This window comes from Anguilla rostrata, chromosome 14 (assembly GCF_018555375.3).
Source record: "Anguilla rostrata isolate EN2019 chromosome 14, ASM1855537v3, whole genome shotgun sequence".
NCBI lineage: Eukaryota > Metazoa > Chordata > Actinopteri > Anguilliformes > Anguillidae > Anguilla > Anguilla rostrata.
The window spans coordinates 27,165,086-27,186,814 of record NC_057946.1 but is presented as its reverse complement, the minus strand read 5'-3'; the positions used below and the strand labels follow the sequence as shown (position 1 = coordinate 27,186,814).

The 21,729-nt window shown below is 40.0% G+C and overlaps 1 protein-coding gene across 3 annotated transcripts in view; it reads left to right on the top strand.

Moving 5' to 3' along the window:
* The window catches only part of plppr1 (phospholipid phosphatase related 1), a 37,862-nt gene that overhangs the window by 9,963 nt on the left and 6,170 nt on the right, over positions 1 to 21,729 (top strand). For 2 of the 3 annotated variants that reach the window (XM_064308165.1, XM_064308164.1), the window contains exons 3-4: positions 9,584 to 9,772; positions 19,816 to 19,948. In XM_064308165.1, the coding sequence (XP_064164235.1) occupies positions 9,584 to 9,772; positions 19,816 to 19,948 (322 nt within the window). Of the gene's footprint in view, positions 1 to 9,583; positions 9,773 to 14,553; positions 14,844 to 19,815; positions 19,949 to 21,729 lie in introns of those variants that run through there. The other variant, XM_064308163.1, reaches the window with a different exon arrangement.

Below are 21,729 nucleotides of genomic sequence, written 5' to 3'. Positions count from 1 at the left end.
CATACCAATTGCAGACATCCAAGACCCTCTCTGTGTTTTCAACAAGTGTCTCTTTAATTGTTTTATTCGCTAGGCATGCTTATCTAGCAAAATGTATAATGATATCATGCCAAGACGCATCATATTCCATTATAAGAGTCACCGGTCTCATGACTGCAGGGCATTGAATCGGCATCAAGCTGAAAAAACAAACCAGTAATTGAACAGTATTTCAGCACGAATACGGTCACATAAAGATGACATCATATTATACCAATGCGCTCGTGTGTTTAACCCAGGAGGGCGCGTGCCTTAAGCAGTAGATGGATTTGAAAAGGAATGTCGTGGCAGAGCACACCAGAGTCGCTCTGGTTCAGCGGAGACAGGGGAGTCTTTGCCAAACCCTCTTTGCCCGGGCCGTGCCAATTATGCACCGCTGGCGCTGCCAGGATCGGATTTCACGCTGTGGCACACGTCACTGCACTGGCAGCGAGGGCCACCTGGGAGCCCCATCAAACGCTTCCCCAGTACGTGTCGTATATATATATTACTCAGGCTTTAACTCTCACTTCAGAGCTGGGATTCAAACATGTAATGTTTTGTCACGTCTGGCTTTCAAGCAGTAATAACTGCAATGTCTATTTTTTTTGTTGATATGTTATACTATAAACGGACGGATGCTGTTTTTTGAAGTACAAGTGTTTTTGCAGTTACTGTTTTTCTCATTGTAAGGACAAGTCTGAACTGTAGTGCTATTAGACAGCTTTCGGGGACTTTACACAGTTGCAGCTCATACAGCTCACATACAGCTCAGTCCACCCCATGGGTGATAAAACTTTGGTATGTGAAACTACATATCTTATTGATAATATAACAAGTAATCTTTTCAACTAAAAATACATTGAAATATCACTTAAATGCTGCTTTTATTTTCAGAAATACTGAAAAATATGTTTTGGAATCTTTAAAATTATCATGGGGGTGCTGTGGCAGGCATTTATACGGCTGAGGGGACAGTTTGGTGTGCTTGTATTGTGTTATTCTGCTGTCTAGCCATGTGTAAATGAAATAAGAATGCTTGCATGATGTTTGACAGTTGGATGATACTATGGTATAAAATGCCTTTTAATGAAATGTCATCTTGTCCAAATGGGACCTATGAAATAACTGAACACTGAACACTAAAACCAGCAGTATATTTCCATGTACACTTGTGTTCAGTGTGACGGCATTATGCAGAATAGCGTCTGACCTGTGTAAAAAACGGAGGCTGCTGGTAATATTTGCATCATTGCATGTCATGTTGGAATGCACTTTCCAGACAGTTATGACCATTAATAAAGAAAACATTTTATTACTGTAGTAAAATACTTTTCCGCATTTTCAACTTTCCATTTTCGAAACTTTGGAGTTTAGTGCTCTTTTCTATTGGAATAACATCATTGGACTGACTGAGCAGTCTGCCTTTAAGATAAGGGCAGAGTAAACAGCTTTTTGGCTCTTTTTTTGCTTGTCCAAGAATTTATTAGTCGACCCACATTTCCTTCAGGAGTAACTTACCTGCAAAGTGCCTAGGCGTGCAAAGAAAAGGTGGGCAAAGTTGGAAAGCGATTGTAGCCTACATCTCTGGTTTCTAATTCCTGGCACAGGTTGGGATAACATAAGTAGTTCTTAGGTTACGGCCTTCGAGAGAGACAATATATATGGCAAACTTGATCATGGTCCATGCAATATTACATTGTTACTACGTATTCTGCTTTGGTTGACCAGACTGTAAGAATGCTGCCTGTTCCTCTCTCTCCCCTTCACAAACATCAGAGTGAATGTCCTTAGGCAATTAACAGCCACGCTGAGGGCCTTATCTATGTATACAAATTTAGGGTGTCATGGTGTCTCCTCTCCTGGGGAGTTTACCGCTGATGAGACACCAGAACACAGAGCTATTTATGGGGGTGTCAGGGCTCAGTGTGGCCACAGAATACCATAAAGATCACATCTCCCTTTTTCATTTTGATTCCTTAATGTCTATGTGGACTATGGCTGTTGAGGCCTGCCAATTGGGTATTTCCATTCTTTGAGGCAGTTCCAGTGTCAAGTAGAGGTAAGGTATGACTGACCTTGTCTCATGGATGTAATATTTTGCCTCAGGATGGAGATTGCACTACTGCCTGGACTTAACAATTATTGCTAACAACCATCTCCTGTTGTTAAAAGCAGTAAGTAAATGTCCATTTTAAAATCTGCCCAATGGTGAGTACATCTTTTTTGAGGTACAGTAGACATATACAGGGCTGTAGCAGTTGTCAAAGATCTGTGCTGATACCCCTTGATGTAGGGCAAGCTGATGTTAGCCTTAGGGCTGACTAATTTTATTTCCTGTCTTTTGAGGTTTTCGGCAAATGCAAACATTTAACTTAAACCATAGTTTTTGTGATTAATTGTTTATTATGCTGCTTATTAAGCTAATGCTTAACTTTGTAATAAACAAATGAACTGCTTTGATCTCTTCAATAGTACAATTCGTAGAGAAAGCTAAGGCCTAAAACAGAGTGATGTGCCATGAGATATTCCTGAATTCTGTAACATATAGCCATGACATGAACAACACAGCCTATATGCCATTGCCTGCCCGAATGCCTAAGCATGCTCCATTTGTTGAGGAACACGAGCATGTCTGTGCGATCTGGGATAGTTCTGGTGCGCAGTCTGCTGAAGGTCAGACCGGCAGCTGTGAAGACGTGTGCAGACGGCACCGATTTTCCAGGAACGGAGAAATGAGCTTGTTGCTAATGCTGCCTGTCGAGGGAACCGTGACTCGTTAACTATCCGCCAGTCGAGGGGATCGGTGTCTAACGACAGAGAAACGTCTTTCTACTCTAAAATCTAATCACCAGCAGGTTATTCATTGCCATGGTATATCGATATTTGACCATTTAATCAATATAATTAATCAATCAACATTCTTATTAACGATGAACAGTTAATCAATTAACTGTTAACGTCCCTACCATGAATGTTTTGATAATAATATCATGGTTTTAGCCCTGCTTTCAACAACATTAGGTCACTTTAATTTAAAAGTAAATTAGTCGGTTTTCAGATAAGCCAGTCATAAATGAGACTGACCCCCCCCTGTTTCACCCTTGAACTCAGCATCAGCCAAACAGAGCAAGCATGCTCAAGCCCTGCTGGGTAAGGTATTAAAGATGGCCAAAGGAAAACATTTTAGTTGGTTTTGGAGCCTTGGAGAATAAGGTTTTTATTTGACTGGTGGTTCCTTGGTTGTGTGTTCAAGACATCTGAGTTTTTCTAGCTTGTTCCCTTTTGTTCCTGTTGTGCTAAAATTGGAAGGGCGTAATACTAAATAATAAATCAATGTCAGTGTTCGATTTATTCACAGGCACTCAGTTTGGTATATTAATTTTGAGGATTTCCAAATTGAATCCAAACGATAGCTTTTCAAAAAACTAGCAGTTTTGGGACTGCGGGTTCTCAACTTAACCTAGAACTCCTTCAAAATAGGCTATATTGATGATATAAGATAACCTCTCATGGCTTATGACTTGTCACATGTCTTGGACTTCATAAATTTGTTTATACTGAATATTATGAAAGTGTTATTATGGATGTTAATATTAATCTCTTCCATTTTGACTGTAATAGTGAAGTAAACAAAATATATAGTATAGTAAAGCAATAGTATAGTATGTCCACAGGCTGGCCTGAGATCACCTTGGGATCCCTTGGGGTGAGTTGGCTGGGAAGAGGGACATCTGGGTGTTAGAAAATGGAAATGGATGGATAGTAAACAAATAGTACTGTGCACTGTGCATATACTCAAAAGAGTCTAAATCTTTTATGAACTACATCACCCATTTGCGCATATGACAAAACATATCTCAGTAATACAGTTAAGAGACATAATGTTGATAGCCAGCTTGTGTTAATAAATATTTCTGGCATTTCTTATCAGTGACCATTATTGTGGCCATGATCACAAGCTATAAATCATTGTAAAACACAAACATTCCTTGATATACATTTACATAATTAGTTTATTCTTCTGCCTCTCTTTCCAGATATTCTACTTGCAAGATTACAATAAAATGGTGGCTCGTCTACTGAATTAAAATGCACTGAACAATATGTCATTTTTATTGACAGAATGTTCAGAACTGTACACAGTGGCACAACCACTTTTACGTACATCAGGATGCAGCAGTGAGCTACAACCAGAATAAAAGTCAACATTGCGTAACGCGGGGGCCAGCCTCTGTAAATAATCGTGTGTCAGCGTTCACTAATTACTGACATTCTACCCTGCTGTCATGCATATTTACAACATCAGCAAACATAATTTAAAAAAGCAACAAGTCAGAGGAATTTATTAGCCTGCGCCGCATTTCATAAATTGCTGTGGGTGGGGAGTTTGGAGTAGCTTCCTTTGAACTCCTCTACAGTGTGGTTTCATTTGGATCAATGAACTGACATTCCATCTGTCATGACACAGGTTATTTATTTTAGCAGATGCGAGCTGTTGTAGTGATCATAAACAGATGAGATCTCTGTTGAATAACACAAATCTATGCGGCCACTATAGATGCTAGTCTTCGACGACTGTGGGAGTCTCCTAAACACCTTGGGTTGTAAAGCAATTACATGCCAGGGCTAATGACTTACGTTTTGCACATTTGCACTATGTTTATGTTATGTCTGTTATGTTTTTTACTGCGCTATGTTCATCTTACGTTATTTATCTTATTTTATGTTCACTGTTATGCACCACCTGACCAAGACAAATTCCTTGTATGTGTAAACCTACTTGGCAATAAACCTGATTCTGATTCTGATTCTGATTCTGATAGCTGTATGGGTATGGGGTTTGCCTTACCAACTTCATACCTGCATGGCTGCCATCAAAATACTACAATATAATAACATATGCAAATCTGTGTATGAACAAGCCTATTGAGCTGTTTTGGCAACCTTATCGTTAATAAGTGTGTGTGAATTGGAATTTCTGACTGGGTTCCAATTGTGCTGATTGACAGATCTGCATAAAAACATGGATTTGGTGTTCAGTGTACGTAATTTATAGAACCTGGTTTTCCCTGTGGGCGTTGTTATATGCAACAGTAAAGTATGTCAGCATCTTTTCTGATGTTCTCTTCCATGTTTTTGTACTATAAATACTCTGGCATGAGTATGGACGTTAAAAAGGCTGATGTTGATTCACAGAAAAAAGCTTTATTGCATGGCCTTAAAAAAGAAATGAAAACATTTTATGTGATGGACAGTTGTGGTATTTTTAAACAAATGTAGTAATAATGCTTTCAGCATTATGCTTGGTGTGTACACTACATCATTTTTCATAATTGAATACATTTACATTCATTTGATATTTTCAGGAAGCAGTTCATGAAAAAATGAAAAAAAAATCTTGCCATTGTTTGATGTTTCTAACATAAAATAAGTAGGCCTTACAAAGTGTCAGTGATTATGCATTTTATGTCTAGCTGGACACATTGTTATAGTTCTGTTTTGTCCTACAACTACCCTAGGTATTACTATAGCACCAGTGTACCACATGCTGGACCACACACCCTGAATGCCCCATACCAACCACTCCAAAACTGGCAGGCAGTCAGAAACTTCTGTAAATATGTAAAATATCCTTCACTGCACACAAAAAGATATATAGTATTACAAAAAAAAAAAAAAACCCCTAGAGCACAAACTGTCACTTTAAACAGTGCCATGGGTGATTGATTTCCTCCCCAGAAGATTCCGGAATCCTGACTGCCGGGGGCGACTTAAGCTTTGCTAACCCCGTGTGTCGCGTATGCTGAGCGGTGCGAATGCCCACATCCAGTCCTCTGGAAATGACTTCCCTTCCCTCGTGCGCTCGGAAATTGCGCAGTGCCGGTTCCTCAGCACGGAAACCTTGCAACCGTGGACACAAAATGGTCTTATCTTGCGTGTCCTGAGAAGTTTTGGGAAATTTCTTTGCACATAAACGCGTGAAAAGAGTGCTGTCGTGGCAGTCTCTCGGAGCCCGGTCGGTGGGGCAGGGGCGCCCCGCGGGCCGTCCGCTGGTAACCGAGGGTAACTTGCGTGTTTGGAGAATTTACAAGTTCGCTCGTGCTCGGAGACCGACGGCTGGATTTGCGCCCCCGTTGGTCCGCTCTCCAGGGAGTTTGGCTCCTCCAATGCCTGATGATGAGGTTCCACACACTTCCAGGACTCTTCTCCCTTGGAATAGCGTGCTGTATAAGCATGTCAAGCAGCGGTGGCTGTGGAGCTGAACATCGAGGACGCAGAAAATTTCCCCATAAAATGATTATTGATCTGGTTTTCCGGTTTTCACCGATTTCCCTGGATGAACAACACAGCGATGAAAGCGCAGCATACTCAATGCCGTTCTCCTCGATTCGGCTGTTAGGCCAGTGATTAAATTATTTTTATTTGCGTCACAAAATTGTGCACGTTTTAATCAACATTTTTGATCTTGTGCTGCCAACAAATTGGATTGCATTTTTTAATTTCATTTGGATTGCACACTATTGTATTTGGCTTGCGATGCATGTTTATTAATTTGATTAACTTGCTACATGCTTGAGGAAACATGACCTTTTCTTTCAATTGCTATTGCCAGATATGACACTAATTAAAACAACTAGCAAATAGAGTTTAACTTGTATAATCCACTCTGACTATTGTTTAAAGTGTCAGTGTATGTCAGTTTTAATCAGTGTATGTATGAATACATGACATATTATTCACCTACCATTATAGTCTGAGGACTTTCCTTTTCATTTTTCCTCTTCTATTTCTACAGTCTTTACCTTATGAAAGCTTATGAAATATCAATTTAATAATGGACCATTATTGAACGTGATTTATATGTTTTGATATTTCAAATTGATCAATAAATTCACAGCGATTGTTTGCCTGTTGTATTCATTGATGAGTTGGGCTCTTCTGACTTGTAGTCCATCCATCCATCCATCCATCCATCCATCCATTATCTAACTGGCTTATTCCTTGTCAGGGTCACGGGGTAGATATCCCTGCATGCATTGGGCATGGACAGCATTGCATACACAATTCACTCACACTCGTGCCTGTGGATAACATTTGGGGGATATCTCAGTTGCATTCAATTTTAATTTAAGAGCTGCTGATATACTAGCCTAGTCTACCATTACATAACTATTTTCTTTATGCTGAAAAAACATACTGCACCATACTACAAAGCTGTATTCAGAGGACTGCAGCAACTTTGGGTGCACATAATGTCAGTCACTAGGGGGCCATACTTTTACCTTTTTCAGCGCAACACTGGTCCTCAGCTTTTTTCACTTTAAAACTGCAGACCAAACATTGCAAACTAAAAAAAAAAAAAAAAAAAAAAAAAACTGGCTGAACTAAGAGACCTCAGAAATAAATTGCATGTTACCCCAGGCAGAGACGAGAACACAAACACCTTCACCTCTTTATTAATTAAGTTGGCCTTCTGGGTAATGTAACTGGAGCCTTTGAAACATTGCAGAAATTTCCCAGTTATAATTGTTTCGTTTCCATCTAGAGAAATCTGTCTGCGCCATCCGCAACAATGCGAGCACCAATGTCAAAGCACTCTGACAGCGCTCTATGGTAAATGCAGTTTAACCTCCCAACAACGCACTCTTTCTTGTAATGATACTTCTACAGTACATGGTGTAAACTGCGTGCAAATACAGTATGGTGATGTGGCTCTGTTATCACACTTTGTACACAGTAAAATGTCCAGTGCTAATTCAACTTTAACAGAGTACGACAATTATGAGGACAATTATGTACTCTGTAAGAGTTGATTGAACACTGAACATTTAACTGTGTAATTGCCGTTTTGCTATGCGATTTCCATTCATTTAACTTTTTTTCTATATGAATAACACTTTAAGGGGGTAGGTGAAGACCAAGATGACATTATAGAGTAGGAAATAGGGGAGGACCCATACAGATTAGTGAGTGGAATATTGTGAATCTCCCACAGCAGTTTTCCCTGTGATATCAGCAGGCACATCCACTGATGCATCCACAGGCAAAATCCAGAAGTTATGAATTCGGGCAGGCATTCATTTTTTACTTAACTCTGACTGCTGAGCTTTGTGATAAAATACCTCGACCTAGTTTTCTGTGTTGGATCTTATGAATAAACATCGTACCTTACCTGTTTCCTGTGCTGTGCAGTTTTTAGTAACTACTGTACAGAAGACATAACTACTGTACTGCTGAATGCCTCTTTTCCCGCTGTGGCCTTGTGCTGTCTGCACCGTTCACCCCATCGACCTGCGAACCCTAATGTGTCCTTACACCCCTGCTGACACTACGCAATTTCCAATGACCAAATGTCCGGTTACTCCACTGACCTTCAGCAAGAACACACTTATATTTAACCTTAGTTACACAACCGTATAACTTCCTATCACTGAACCTGTCCTCAACCTGCAGTGACTCACCTCCTTTAGACCATGCTTAGGGTTTCCATTCGGAGTTCCGTCCTGAGCCTCTCTGTGTGGACTGGAACTGTGAGACCGTACCACTGAGTCATCGCTCCATTCAGGTTATTTGTGTGATTATGGATTTGTATGCTATTTTCTGTTCAGCTGTCGCACTTTGTGATATTACATTGAATTAAATTTTACTTTTGTGGTCTGCCTTTGGATCAGCTGGTTGTCTGCATGTTACCATGGAGAAGGGTGTATAAATGAACAAAATAAAACAGGAATGCGGACAACTTTTGGAAATATTTTTGGAAAGATTACCAATGATCAATATTATCAAATAATATAAACTTTACTCTTGGAAGTATTACTTAACTTTACTCTAGCCTAACAGTCTCATCATAACATTACTGAGTTTTAAATATAAGAAAACCCCCACTAATTTGAATTCATTTAATTTTATTTTGATGACAGAGGGTAAAGCATTGTGGTGTAATCTTTGTGCTGTGGCCAAACTGTGTTCTCTGTCTGAGCCAAAGAGAGTGAATAGGGAGAGGGAGGTTGAGTCATAACAGTCTGATGTTATAAAATAAAGTTGTCATAAATGGCATCAGGTTCTAGGTTGTGTATAGGAGAGCTGTCAGGGTGTATGGCAGGGGCTGATACTATATGAATATGCTCTACTTTCTCCTGATGCTTTGTGAATATGCTCTTTCAGCTGGTCAAAATGGATGGGATTAATGCTTTGTGAATATACTCTATTTCAGCTGGTCATCATGGCTAGGACTAATGGTTTGTGAATATGCTCCACTTTCTACTGGTCATAAAGGCTGGGACTAATGCTTTATGAATAAGCTCTACTTTCAGCTGGTCATGATGGCTGGGACTAATGCTTTGTGAATATGCTCTACTTTAAACTGGTCATAAAGGCTGAGAGTAAAGCTTTGTGAATATGCTCTACTTTCTGATGGTCATGACGGCTGGGACTAATGCTCTGTGAATACGCTCTACTTTCAGTTGGTCATCATGGCTGGGACTAATGCTTTGTGAATATGCTGTATTATAGCCGATCATGATGGCTGGGACTAATGCTTTGCGAATATGCTCTATTTCAGATGGTCATCATGGCCGGCACTGTCCTGATGGCCTATTACTTTGAGTGCACCGACACCTTCGGGGTGCACATCCAGGGCTTCTTCTGCAACGACGCGGAGCTGATGAAGCCCTACCCCGGGGCGGAGGAGAGCAGCTTCATACCCCCCCTCATCCTGTACTGCGTGGTGGCGGCCACGCCCACGGCCACTGTGAGTATGAGCCCCCCCTCGCCACGCTGAGGAGTGAGCGCTTACGGACAGAACTGGGGCTTCACTCCACTGCTGAGGCTTTCATTGTTTAAATCGGGGGGCTAAGCACCGCAGGTGCTGGAACCCCATTGTTTTTGTTGCTTTTTATGACAATGATGATAGCAATCATCATCATCATCATCATCATCATCAAGTTAATATTAATATTATGAAGGGGTCAAATATTGTAGGTACTGGAAAACATGTCATAATTGTAATTGCGGTTGTTTTAATTGCAATTATCATTGACACCAGCGCCTTCAAATTAATATTATTTGGGAGCCGAACATTGATTGAAATGGTAATGTGGTTGCACAGATAATTATGATGGAATATTTAAGTGTTATTCGGCGGTGCTTAGGAACACTGTCGTAACTGTCCTGGTTTTCAGGGGCCAAGCGGTCCGGAATAGTTCACGCTCCATCGGAATTTTACGGGCTTTTATTATTAATGTGCGAGCGCAGCGACTTCCGTAACTCTTTTGTTTTTGTTCTATTTTTCAACCACATTTACATAGCGTGGCTTCAACGACATCACATACATTTTAATGTCCTTTTTAATAACACCCCATGAAAATATTAATGAATAAACGATAATCGTATTTCTGTGCACCCTCAATATACTGTCTTATATTTGTGTTGTAGCAGAGCATTAATCCTAAAGCTTCCAAACCTTACGATCTGCAGTTTCATTAGACGGACTCTGCTGATTTAAGTGCTGGCCAATTGTGTCAGCAGTAGCAGTGTAGCGTAACAGTTAGGGAACTCAACTCCAGCATCCAGGTTACAGGTCCAGTTTCCTGCTGCAGCAGTACTGGTGTAGTCTTCAGCAATGTACTTAAGGTACTTTAGCAAGGTTCTGAATTGACTTGAATGGAGCTGTATGGAAAGAGTATGGATGCTGTGTGAGTAGTTCTGGATAAGAGTGTCTGCTAAGTTCCTAAAAAGTGAAAATGTTTAGATATTGGAGAGGGTTATTTAAGAGCCCCAGTGAGCATTCCCTTATAGACTGGTCCTGAAATGCTTGGGATTCTGTTTCCATAGAGAAGAAAAACCAGAACCAACACTAGAGGGCATTGGAGCTACAACATATACTAAGAAGACAGTAAAGTCAGTACACAGAGAAGATGTCTGAATGTATCTCTCTGGGGCTATGGGCAGGCTGTTTTGGCCATTGAAAATCTTAAAAATATGAAATTTTTCCAATTACTCGTACATCAATAACACACAAAATTTCTGTTTTGAGATGACCTTGTTCTGGTTTCAAACTACAAAGTGTATTGCACGTGTGATGAACAGCGTATGATGTGTTTTTGCAAAACAGACATTTTAAATACAACGCAGCCCAGCTGAAAAACCCAACAATAACAGTCATTATGGTCTTTTTAAATGGTTATTAACCCTTTAATGGTGTATTCAGTGGAGTGGAATCATTTTTCTTGGTCTGTTAAAGGACTCACAAGTTGCGCCACCAGTTTGACTCCCCTTGTTTTCTTACATTGTATTTCAGTCCTCCGCCTTTGTCAAGTCTCTTCTCAAACAATTATCCCATTAGCACTGGCTCAATAATCTAAGTTGATAAAGTAATTGTCGCTGATTAAGCATAGATGATGATTGACAGCAAATATTTATAAGCGACACGCGTTAAATTCAGTTAAATTACTTGCTGTCGTGGACATGCTGCAGTGTTTTTAAATGTCGTACAGGGGCATGATAGGATTTGTTTGAAGCAGTGCAAAATGCCCACATTAAAAATGAGAGCTGTTAAATAATATTTAACTTTCACAAAAGGTTAAACTAAAATATATATATATATTCATGATTGAACTAATTAACTAATCTTCAATCTGTTAAGTGAATGTAAAGAACACATTTTGCTCATTTTACACATTGGCTTTTTTTTTTGCATGTGTGCTTCAGACTTCCTTCTGCAATATTAAAACAACACATCAGCAAAGAATTCACAGATTCCTGGACCTTTAATGGACCTCTATATTACGTGGTTCGTTTGTTTCTTCAGTCTCTTAAAATGAAGGTAAAACAACAAGGTCAGGGAATTTGTTATTCCAGACCTTACACACACACCAAAACAAAGCATGACAACAAACAGCAGTATTACTGTCATGGTTTTGGCTGATACCACCATTTCTTTTCCTGCCTGCCCCTTTTCTTCAGTTATTACGGCCATTAGTTTTTTCATGCGCCTTTTCTTCAGTTATTATGGCCTTTGAGTTGATTGAATTATACACGTGCAAATTTCTTTTTACAATTTGCACCTGTTGGCGTTCTATTTAAACCCCGAGCAAGCCGTTAAGCTTTGCTTCAGTGTCACTTATGTTGCACGAGAGCCGGTATTCTGTCAAGTGAGGTAAAAAGGTAAAAAGGTAAAAAGGTAAAAAGGTAAAAAGGTAAAAAGGTAAAAAGGTAAAAAGGTAAAAAGGTAAAAAGGTAAAAAGGTAAAAAGGTAAAAAGGTAAAAAGGTAGAGTTGCGATATTGGATTGTTGTGGCTATAAAATTAGCACAACCGTCTTTAGCTTATTAGATTGTTGGCAACAAGTTAGTGCCACAATCTAAGCTCAGAATTCTTTCTTTAGGGTGTTACTTTTTCAGCCTCGGTTCGAGGTCTGTTTTCTTTGAGTTGCCCCGTTTTCTGCTCCGGAAGTTGTTTTATTTTCAGAGTTCATACTCCGTAAGCTTTAGTTTTTTTTACCCAGTACGTGGGTTGTGTAGAGCTTTTCTTTGGGATACTCTCCCTAAGGAGTATTGTTTTCCTTTCCCTTATTTTTCCACTGTCCTTGTCTCTTGACTTTGTGGCTATTTTACCTCTGAATAGCTTAAAGAACCCCCTGTTCAGTCGCGGTTGGTCTCCCAAAACCCCCACTCCATCACAATTACGAGTTTTATGCTATCCTATTTTTGATGTCAGTGTTAAATAAAATGCGTTTCAATACTCTTCGTAGACGCGTCAGCTCGTCAGCTGGTCGAAGGTCACTGCAGGTGCATGGACTCATGGGAAACTTTGGGAAAGTTTGGGTTGTGACGGGGTCCCAGTCAAGACAACTTTGGATGTGCACAGGTCTGCACTTGGGTCCGCAAGGGAGATACTGGAGGAAAAGTCTGAAATTGTTTGTCAAAACGGCTGTCGAAGGGAAATAAACCAGCTTGGTGTAATTAGTGGATGGTGGCAGGCGAACTGTCTCGATGGTCAGGTGAGATGTGGGTTGGGGTGCGTAGTCTCTCTGTCAAGGTCATTAAGGGGTGCGTCTGGTCAGTTAAACAAGTGTGTGTGGGGGGTCCCAGCCAAAAGCTGGTGCCTAATCGATCAAGCAGTGAGTTTATTGCAGGGTCACAAGAGGAAGGGGACAGGCACTTCAGCAGTTACATGAAAAGCAAGTCTACCCTCTTTTAATAGGACATAACTAACCCTCATCCAGTCCTCGCCACCTGCCAAGTCTTGACAATGACACACAAATTCAACCATTCCTCCAGCATGCAGAAGGCTTTTGAATAAAAGTGCACACCCTGATACAGTAGTTTATAGAACCCCTTTTAGCAACAGTAACCTGAAGTAATTGGTTTCTGTATCAGTCTCTTACAGTACAATGCATCAGAGAAATTGTGACCTACTCCTCATAAAACTACTTCAGCTCATGTATGTTTGAGGACATTCATTGATGCACAGTTCCCTTAAGGGCCTGTCTTCACATCTCAATGGGGTTGAGCTCTGGACCTTGACTGAGCCATTCCAAACCCCCTGCCCCACTTTGTCTTGTCTTTCAGCCATTCAGTCATAGATTCACTGGTGTGCGTAGGATCATTGTCCTGTCACATGATCCACTTTCTGCCAAGCTTTAGCTGTCAAACTGGCGCCCTCAGATTTACTCTAGAATGCACGGTTATAGAGAGGAATTCATGGTGGACTCGACAATTGTGAGGCATCCAGGTCCCGTGACTGCAAAGCAGCCCAAAATCATCGCTCCTTCACCAACATGCTTGATGGGTATCACAAGGCTCTTGTGGCAATATGTGGTGTTTAGTTTGTCAAACATGGTGTTGTGCTTTATGGTCAAAATCCACTTTGGTCTCATCTATCCAGAGGACAGAGTTTCAGAAGACTTGCGAGTCATTCCGGTGAAATTTTTCTAGCGATTTTGGAGAGAAGGGGTTTGTCACACGCCAGCGTAACCCCTGGGAGGGAGATGCGGCAGTCCCGGGGAACACCGTTGGTTGCCGCATGGAGAGAGAGAGAGCGCACCCACACAAACATGAACCTTCCCCCTCATGGGTTCCAGGCAAAAACAATCAACCAAAATAACAAAGACAAAATAGTTCTCCCGCTTGTAGCTGGCCAGATTTTCAGTGGCATATTACTTTTGTCTTGCGTGCTCAAACAAAAATTCCTAAATATAACGATCCAAAAATCATAAATGTGCTCTCAGTGTGAGCTCCCAGTCTCAGCCCCGAACTGTGGTGAGCAGCACACCTTCAAGTACCTGGTCTGATTAGCTAACGCAGCCCAGGTGCGTGTGCTCTCTCCACCAGCCGGCGCAGCCGAGACCAACCCTCCTCTTCGGCGGACCGACCGCCACAGGGTTTTTTCACTGTGGAACGATAGACTTCGTATTGTTCCGGAATGGCTTTATAACCTCTCCCAGACTAATGAGCAGCTTTAATTGTGTCTCTGAGGTAATCACTAATAGCCTTTGTCCTCGGCATGCTGTGTCCATACAAACCTGGGATGCGTGCCATTACTCTTCCCGCCTCACCTCCTTTCCTTCGCTCCCCCGCTACCACTCGTTTCCTACCCGGAAGTATGCGGAGGGGAGGAGGGGAGGAGACTAGTTTGAAGCCGCTTCGCCAATACGGTTCTGTGCGCTTTGCTTGTCTCCTCCAACACTGGGACACTGGAGGGAGGGAGGACACAAATATGGTTTCCGGGGCACAGAGGAGAGGAGGTGGTAGCGGAGGAAAGGTGGATACTTTTTTTGAATATTGGGATGCAGCCCTGAATTCTTCAAACCAAACTATCAAAGTAAGCAGGTGGTATCGCTTCCTGATGTGTGCGCTTGATTAGAAGCACCTGGTTCCAATTACCCTCTTAATTGATATGGAAGCGGTAAGGGTGCTCTTCATCACACTCGACTTCTGCATGTTGGCTTATTTTTGTATGAATAAATAATGACAAAGTTCAATTTGTGTGTTGCAGTAGGAGTCACATGAGATTAAATTTATCTACTGTAAGGACTTGATGAGGACTGAATGGGGGTTAGTTATGTCCTAATATGTAAAACCATAGAATTTCAAGAGCGTGTACTTTTCTTTTTCACTTAAGTATTTAGTGTTTCCTTTTTTTTTTAAATAGCTTTCTCTGCTAACATGCAAGTGAATGACCATCAATCAAATGCCGTATACCTGCTCAGTTAATCTGGCGAACAATTACTTCTGTTTGCAAATATGGATTTACATGTGCAGACAAGTTAATTCTAATCACACAAACTGAGAAGTTGCGGTCAGGCAAGTTGCTTATATTTGCCAGTGCTCAAATCTTATTTTTCCTTGTTCAAGTTCTGGCAGGAAAATAATGGCTATCGTAAATCATAAAACAAACGATTAGCCATTGCTGAGTTAATTGTGCTGGATTGACTGATTGTGCACCCACCAGAGCATTGATTGATGCCAGTTGATGGCAATTTGCATATCAGCAATAAGGAATACATGAATAATAAATTAATAAATAAACAAATAATAAATATATTAAAAGACTATTCAGTTTTCATTTGTTCACAGTTTTGTTTTTCCTTCTATACTTTATTGATTTGTGGTTATGCTTCCACATTATTATTTAGACAAACTCAACAGAACTGAGAAAATAGCCATGCAATGGACAAATAATTCATTAATTAAAATCACAAACTGTGATTATTTGTGGTTGAATTTGCCTCTGATCTTGGCTGATACATCTACTGAAATGAGTAACTCAGAAGATCATCTTCACATAAATCTATTATTTCTGTGGCATGTGCTCTATAGTAATTTGCACCCAAAGCAATCAATCCAACACTTAATTCCTGTTTTCTTTATGTTGTTTTGCATTTCTCCTTATTCTGAGTTGCCATAATGTGAGAATATTGCAGAGATTTAAGTCCTACGTGAATTTAAAGGAGTTCAGCTTCATTAAGGAGAGGTCTGGAAAGTTTTGCTGGCTCAAGCGCAGCTCCGGTATCCAAATCTCACACTTCTCATACCTTGCGATCACTTTGGCAGTTGGTAATTTTCTAAATGGCTGAAGTTGCAAAGGTAGTGTTCATAACCTCACAATTTGAACCTTGTGGAACTTCAGCACCCATTAATAATTTATGATTCAATTTCATGCTTCTGTACTTGCCAAAACCCATTAACAATGCTGTGTGTTTCAAAACCATCCCTTTAAGTATGATTTATATGGGAGATATATACGTGAGAAATAGTATACTGTGAAGTTGATTAACTTACTTTTTTGGCAAAATAGTATTTTCTTGTTTGGTGGCATTAATGTAATTTTAGTCAATCAAAGCAATTCCTAAGCCATGATTGTGTTATCACATACATTGATGAGCAATCAGGTTAATTTTAAATAAAATTATAAATTATTTAAACCGTTTCCCAGTCTAGGAAATTCAGTTGTGAATGGCAGATCCAAATAGTAACCTGTACAGAGGGACAGATGTCACGTAAGACCTTTCTTTGAAATTTCAACAAAGAGCTCTTACTTCACATTCAAAACACCTTCTGGAAAGTTCCCTCCAGAAAGAAATGTCAGAAATGTGTGCAGTACAGTAGAATTTGCCTTTTTAAAAGTAGTAACAGTGAACTATGCCTAATATTGACAGTTACATCTAGAAGAAACCTATTTATATTAATGTATTTAGGTGCTTGTAAAATATCAGTCAGAGTATCTTGAAAACCATGCGATTTAAGCACAAATGAATCCATTTTAGGTGATCTCCCTTGCCTTGTGCATCTTTTCATCTTGTGATTCAAACACTAAAGAGATTTTCACAAAGACAAATTCACAACTGTTTGGTGGTGGGGTGGGGGTGCAGTGTGTCTGTTAATCTTGTGATGCAAGAGGGACACTGTTATCTGTAGTATTCGGTGGGGGTATGCTCTCCTTTGTTGCCGTTCAGGTGGCGAAAAGCCATTTTCCATAACCAGAACAGGCTAAAGTGATTTTACACACCATGTCAGGTGTGTAAATAAGCCTGCCGTCTGCTGTGTTCCAAAACGAGCACTGGCCTTCAAACACAATGACGGTGCACTTGGTCTCAATAGCAGCCTGTGTGGACCTGGCTATATGCAACCTCCCAGAGTGTCTGTGGCTTGGACAGCCAGGTCAACAGCTAAACTTCCAAAGCATAACCTTTAGCATCTATGAGTAAATTAATTGCACCCAAATCATAGTCCTTACCTGTGAGCTATCAGTTCCCAAATAAATGTATTAATGAATATATGCCCTACAGTTCATCAGAATGGAAATGAAAGCATGCTAAATTGTTTTCCTAAAAAATGCTTACTTGCCTAGGGGCAGTGGGTGGCATTTATAAAAAGAAATCAATAAAAAATTCAAGAACAAACTTATGAATTGCTAAATGCATGTTAGATTGATTTTACTTACACTCTAAGCACCAACATGTACATAAAATAGTGTATGAGACTAATTGTGTTGGAGTTAGATTAGAGATTAAATCTTATCTATTAAAAGTTAACTATGAATAATAAAATTATTTTGCCTTTCAACTGATTATGGAACCCCAATCGGATTTAAAGTGTGAATCTATTATGCATTATAATGTATTTCATTCTTTCCTCTGGATAGCAAAAGTATTAAACAATTGAAAATGTATTTGTTAATGATAAATATTTCATGTTTGGCTGTTACAAAAATGAAGCAAAGGTATATGTCAGTAATTATATTGCATTTTTGATTGAATTATTCATCTTTAGGGACCAAACTTGAAATGGTTAGAGTGAATCGGGGCATAAAAATCTGAATATTCAGTCTACAAATCCTGCTTAATTGTGGCATGTAAAATCTGCACTGGTACATTGTCACCGATGCTCTTGAAATGGTCACATTTATTTTATTCCACCATACAGACAAAAACATACATTTGAGTTGCAGTGACCTGGTAGAAGTGAACAGCATCAGATCTGGATAAAAAACGTGGCTTTTTAAGAAGCTTCCCCTCGGGGAGAAAAGGCACTTTCTCTGGCCTTTCTTCCACTCCCCTGTACTGTCGGCTAGCCTCAGAGAGGCTTCAGCGCTAACATAAGTGCTTTGATTCATATCAGGACAAAGTACGTCGTAGAAAAGTACATTCCTTACTCTTAAGTTGATATGGCAGTGTCCTGGACCAAATATCTCTCAAGACTTTTTTTTCAAAGCTACTTACTGAACACCACATAGCTGTGGGAAAAGTGTGCCAGGTCAAAGGTTTTTCTTTAAAAGTATTAAAAATAAGAGTATGAAGTTAAGGGGTTGCTTTAACATGTATGGCTATGGCTAGAATATGCAGTCATATGAATTGGTATCCATCTGGTTCTGTGTGTGTGTACAAATAAAACATATACTGCACATGCATAACATATGCTCATGGACAGATGTCTTACTTTTAAATCATTTGACATTGACTTTGGGGATGGATTCAATGTCATATGCCTCAACATAACATTTTTTTTAAACACGGTGTTCATTTTGGAATAAAATAAATCTGAAACAGTGAGAGCTTTTTCCGAGCGTGACATTTTACTGTAGCCATTTTACAGGGTTTTTTTTTATTTCTTGTCCCTCAGCGACAAGTTCTAATACTGCATGTAATATTGCATGTATTATGGACTGAATCAACAAAGAAACAGTCAATCATTGCTGAAGAATGGCAGATTCATTTAGCCAGTTTTTTTTCCCCCTCGCTCTCCATGATGGACAGGGTACAGTGCTGCATGTATTTCAGTTTGAAGCGACAAAGGTCAACAACTTAATAGTCCGTACATTCCCCAAAGCACTCGAAATTAATCTAGTGTGAGTACATTTATGAACTGTAAAATAAGTTTCACTGATGCTAAAATCAATCACTACAGCTATAAATAGAGTCTTGGCTTTCAAACACATACGCTAGGGCTGTAGAGTGTAAATAACATTTATTCTTTCAATTTTTTCATTTTTTTCCCTCTCAAAGCCATATTGAGTGCAATTGTGCCTTAACTGCTCAACTGACCCAAAAAGTGAAATTCTATTGGAAATGTAGATGCTCCCTCTTGCAATGAGCAGGCAGCCCCCCAGGCAGTGAAAGATTTGTAGTCTGTTTTACAGTTGTGGCGGGCGTGGGGGGGTGGGGGGTAGGAGGAAAGACCACTAGAGCAGCAACACCCATTAATGCAGGGGTGGGTAAGGATGGCTGTGTCTGTTTCTGAATTTCATGCCATCATAATTTAATTAGCCCAGTCATATGCACCGTGTATGAACTGATATTTTTGCCTCATTTATTGAGCTTACTGTAGCTTAGGAAAGACAGCTGATACATGTTTGTGTGCTGATATGAGTGTTTTGCTGTGGTCTAATTTATGTGAACTGTTGTTGGTATATAGAGCTAATTGGCTAATTGAGTTGGGTCATTGGCATTCCAAAAACTCCAGGAAAGGAATTACATTTAACACTGCCTGCTTGGCTTTTGTGTACCTATACAAATGCATTGTTTTTTCTGCTGGTGCTAGCTGGAAGATGCTATTTTAAAAAGTTTTGCGAATATGCATTTCTTGTTTTATTTATCAAAAGGACTTGTCTTTAAAGTATAATTTTAATCCCAAAATGCACCATTCTAAAATAGCAACTACTGCAGAGATACTGTACAGTAACCTGTTCCTCAGAAAACAAAATATTAAATTGGACCTATAGGGAAAACCTTTAGACATACATCTACACTGGACACTCTTGTTTTGTTTATTAATATGCTTGTTTTGGGTTGCAGATTTTCATTGGAGAGATCTCTATGTACATCATGAAATCTACGAGAGAGGCCCTGTTGGCCCAGGAGAAAACCATCGTGACGGGGGACTGCTGCTACCTGAACCCTCTCATTCGCAGGATCATACGGTTTATCGGTGAGCTCTGCAGTCTGCGCAAAATGACTTCGGTTTAATTTATAGTATAGAGTAATGCGTTAAGAGCTGGTCTTGTAACCTAAAGGTCTCAGGTTTGATTCCCTGGTAGGACACTGCTGTTGTACCATTGAGCAAGGTGCTTCACCTGCATTGCTTCAGTATATATCCAGCTGTATAAATGCAATGTAAATTGTACGTAAAATGTTGTGTAAGTCGCTCTGGATAAGAGCGTCTGCTAATGCAGTTGGGAAATTCAAGTGAGAATGGCATAAAATAATAATCCTATCATGGCAAAACATTCCATCGCCCTATAATGTACTGTAGCTTAAAATATGAATTTATATCAAAATACTCATGTTTCAAGATTGTCACAATAAGCAGCAAATTTAAGACAGATTCCTGTAATGCATTTTGTAAGTGTAAACATGTTAAACACATGAAGTCACTGCTATTATGATTCAATTCAGAATGCATAGCTGTGAATATTTTTTTCTCCCTTATTTGTAAAGGACAACTTAGACAAAATACACTGCTACTAAAACATATGCACTCCTCTAATAACTACAGAGGAAATACTGATTCCTGAAGGTCATGGCTTCACACTGTCACATTGGTTCATGGTTGATAAAATGCTGTAGTTCCACCTTATGACAGTCTTATGTGTGCAAATAGGCTTTGCGATAGTGTCACAGAGCTATATAGTATAGCAGTATCCATAAGTCCTCCTAAGATGGAAGAGGCTACCTGCAGCATTTATAATGAATGGGTTTTTTTCAGGTAAATGAAATGTACCTGACGTTTTGTTGAATGTTCGTGGGCCACTTTGAGTAGCCGTCCCTGAATGGCCCACCCTATATGCAGCGTAACTCCCCCAATCTAGAAGACTTCCCAGAGTATTAGTGTCAAACCAGGAAGTGACAAGCGCCGTAACTTCCTGACTGAGAGGACACTTTGTCACTGCGAGATTAAACCAGGCCGGAATGCAATATTCATGGCGGCCACGCCTCAAACCGCAGATTCTGATTAATTCATGTTTACATTCACACTTCAGTCTACAAGGCCGGTGGGACGCCGTGACTGTTAACTGGATATTGAATGTCAGGCTCATTACCATAAGTAATTATTATTCGGAATAATGATTTATCCCCGTGTCGGCCCTTCGTCATTATTCATGTTCGGGAGGAGGACATCCCATAATACGGGAATCTGAATGTTAATGAAAACCTTTGTCTGCGAGACAAGGCAGAATTGACACATACTGGAATTCCAATCTGTGAAAACTCTCACCTCGATGCGCTAGCTACCTCTGCATTATTCAGCAGAGAATCAGGTAATCTCCTCCTCTCAGCCTTGGTATTGCAATGATATGGATCATTGTATCGAGCCATCTTAAAACACTTTCCGCACAAGAGGGAAAAATTTCCGTACTAGTGATCAGAGATTATTATCTCGCCTGTTACTTTGCGTGCTTGTATTTTGCGCATGTTGAGCGCACTATGACTCTTACTGAGGAGTTTTGCACAATTAAGTTCTAGTATTGGAAGCAGTTAATCTGCTTGTACATATATATATATATATATAAATAAAAAGATTCCAATCTTAGAGAGGCACTAAAGCAATCTTTCTGTAATCTCTACTTCCCATAATGGGCACTGCCTGTCTCCTAAAACTTGGATCGAAATTCCGGTTGCACTGCCTGCTCTCCTGAAAAAGAGAACCATTGGATTGCATGTAACAGAATGTGGCAGTATGTGGGATAGCTTGATTTTTTTTTGGCTCGA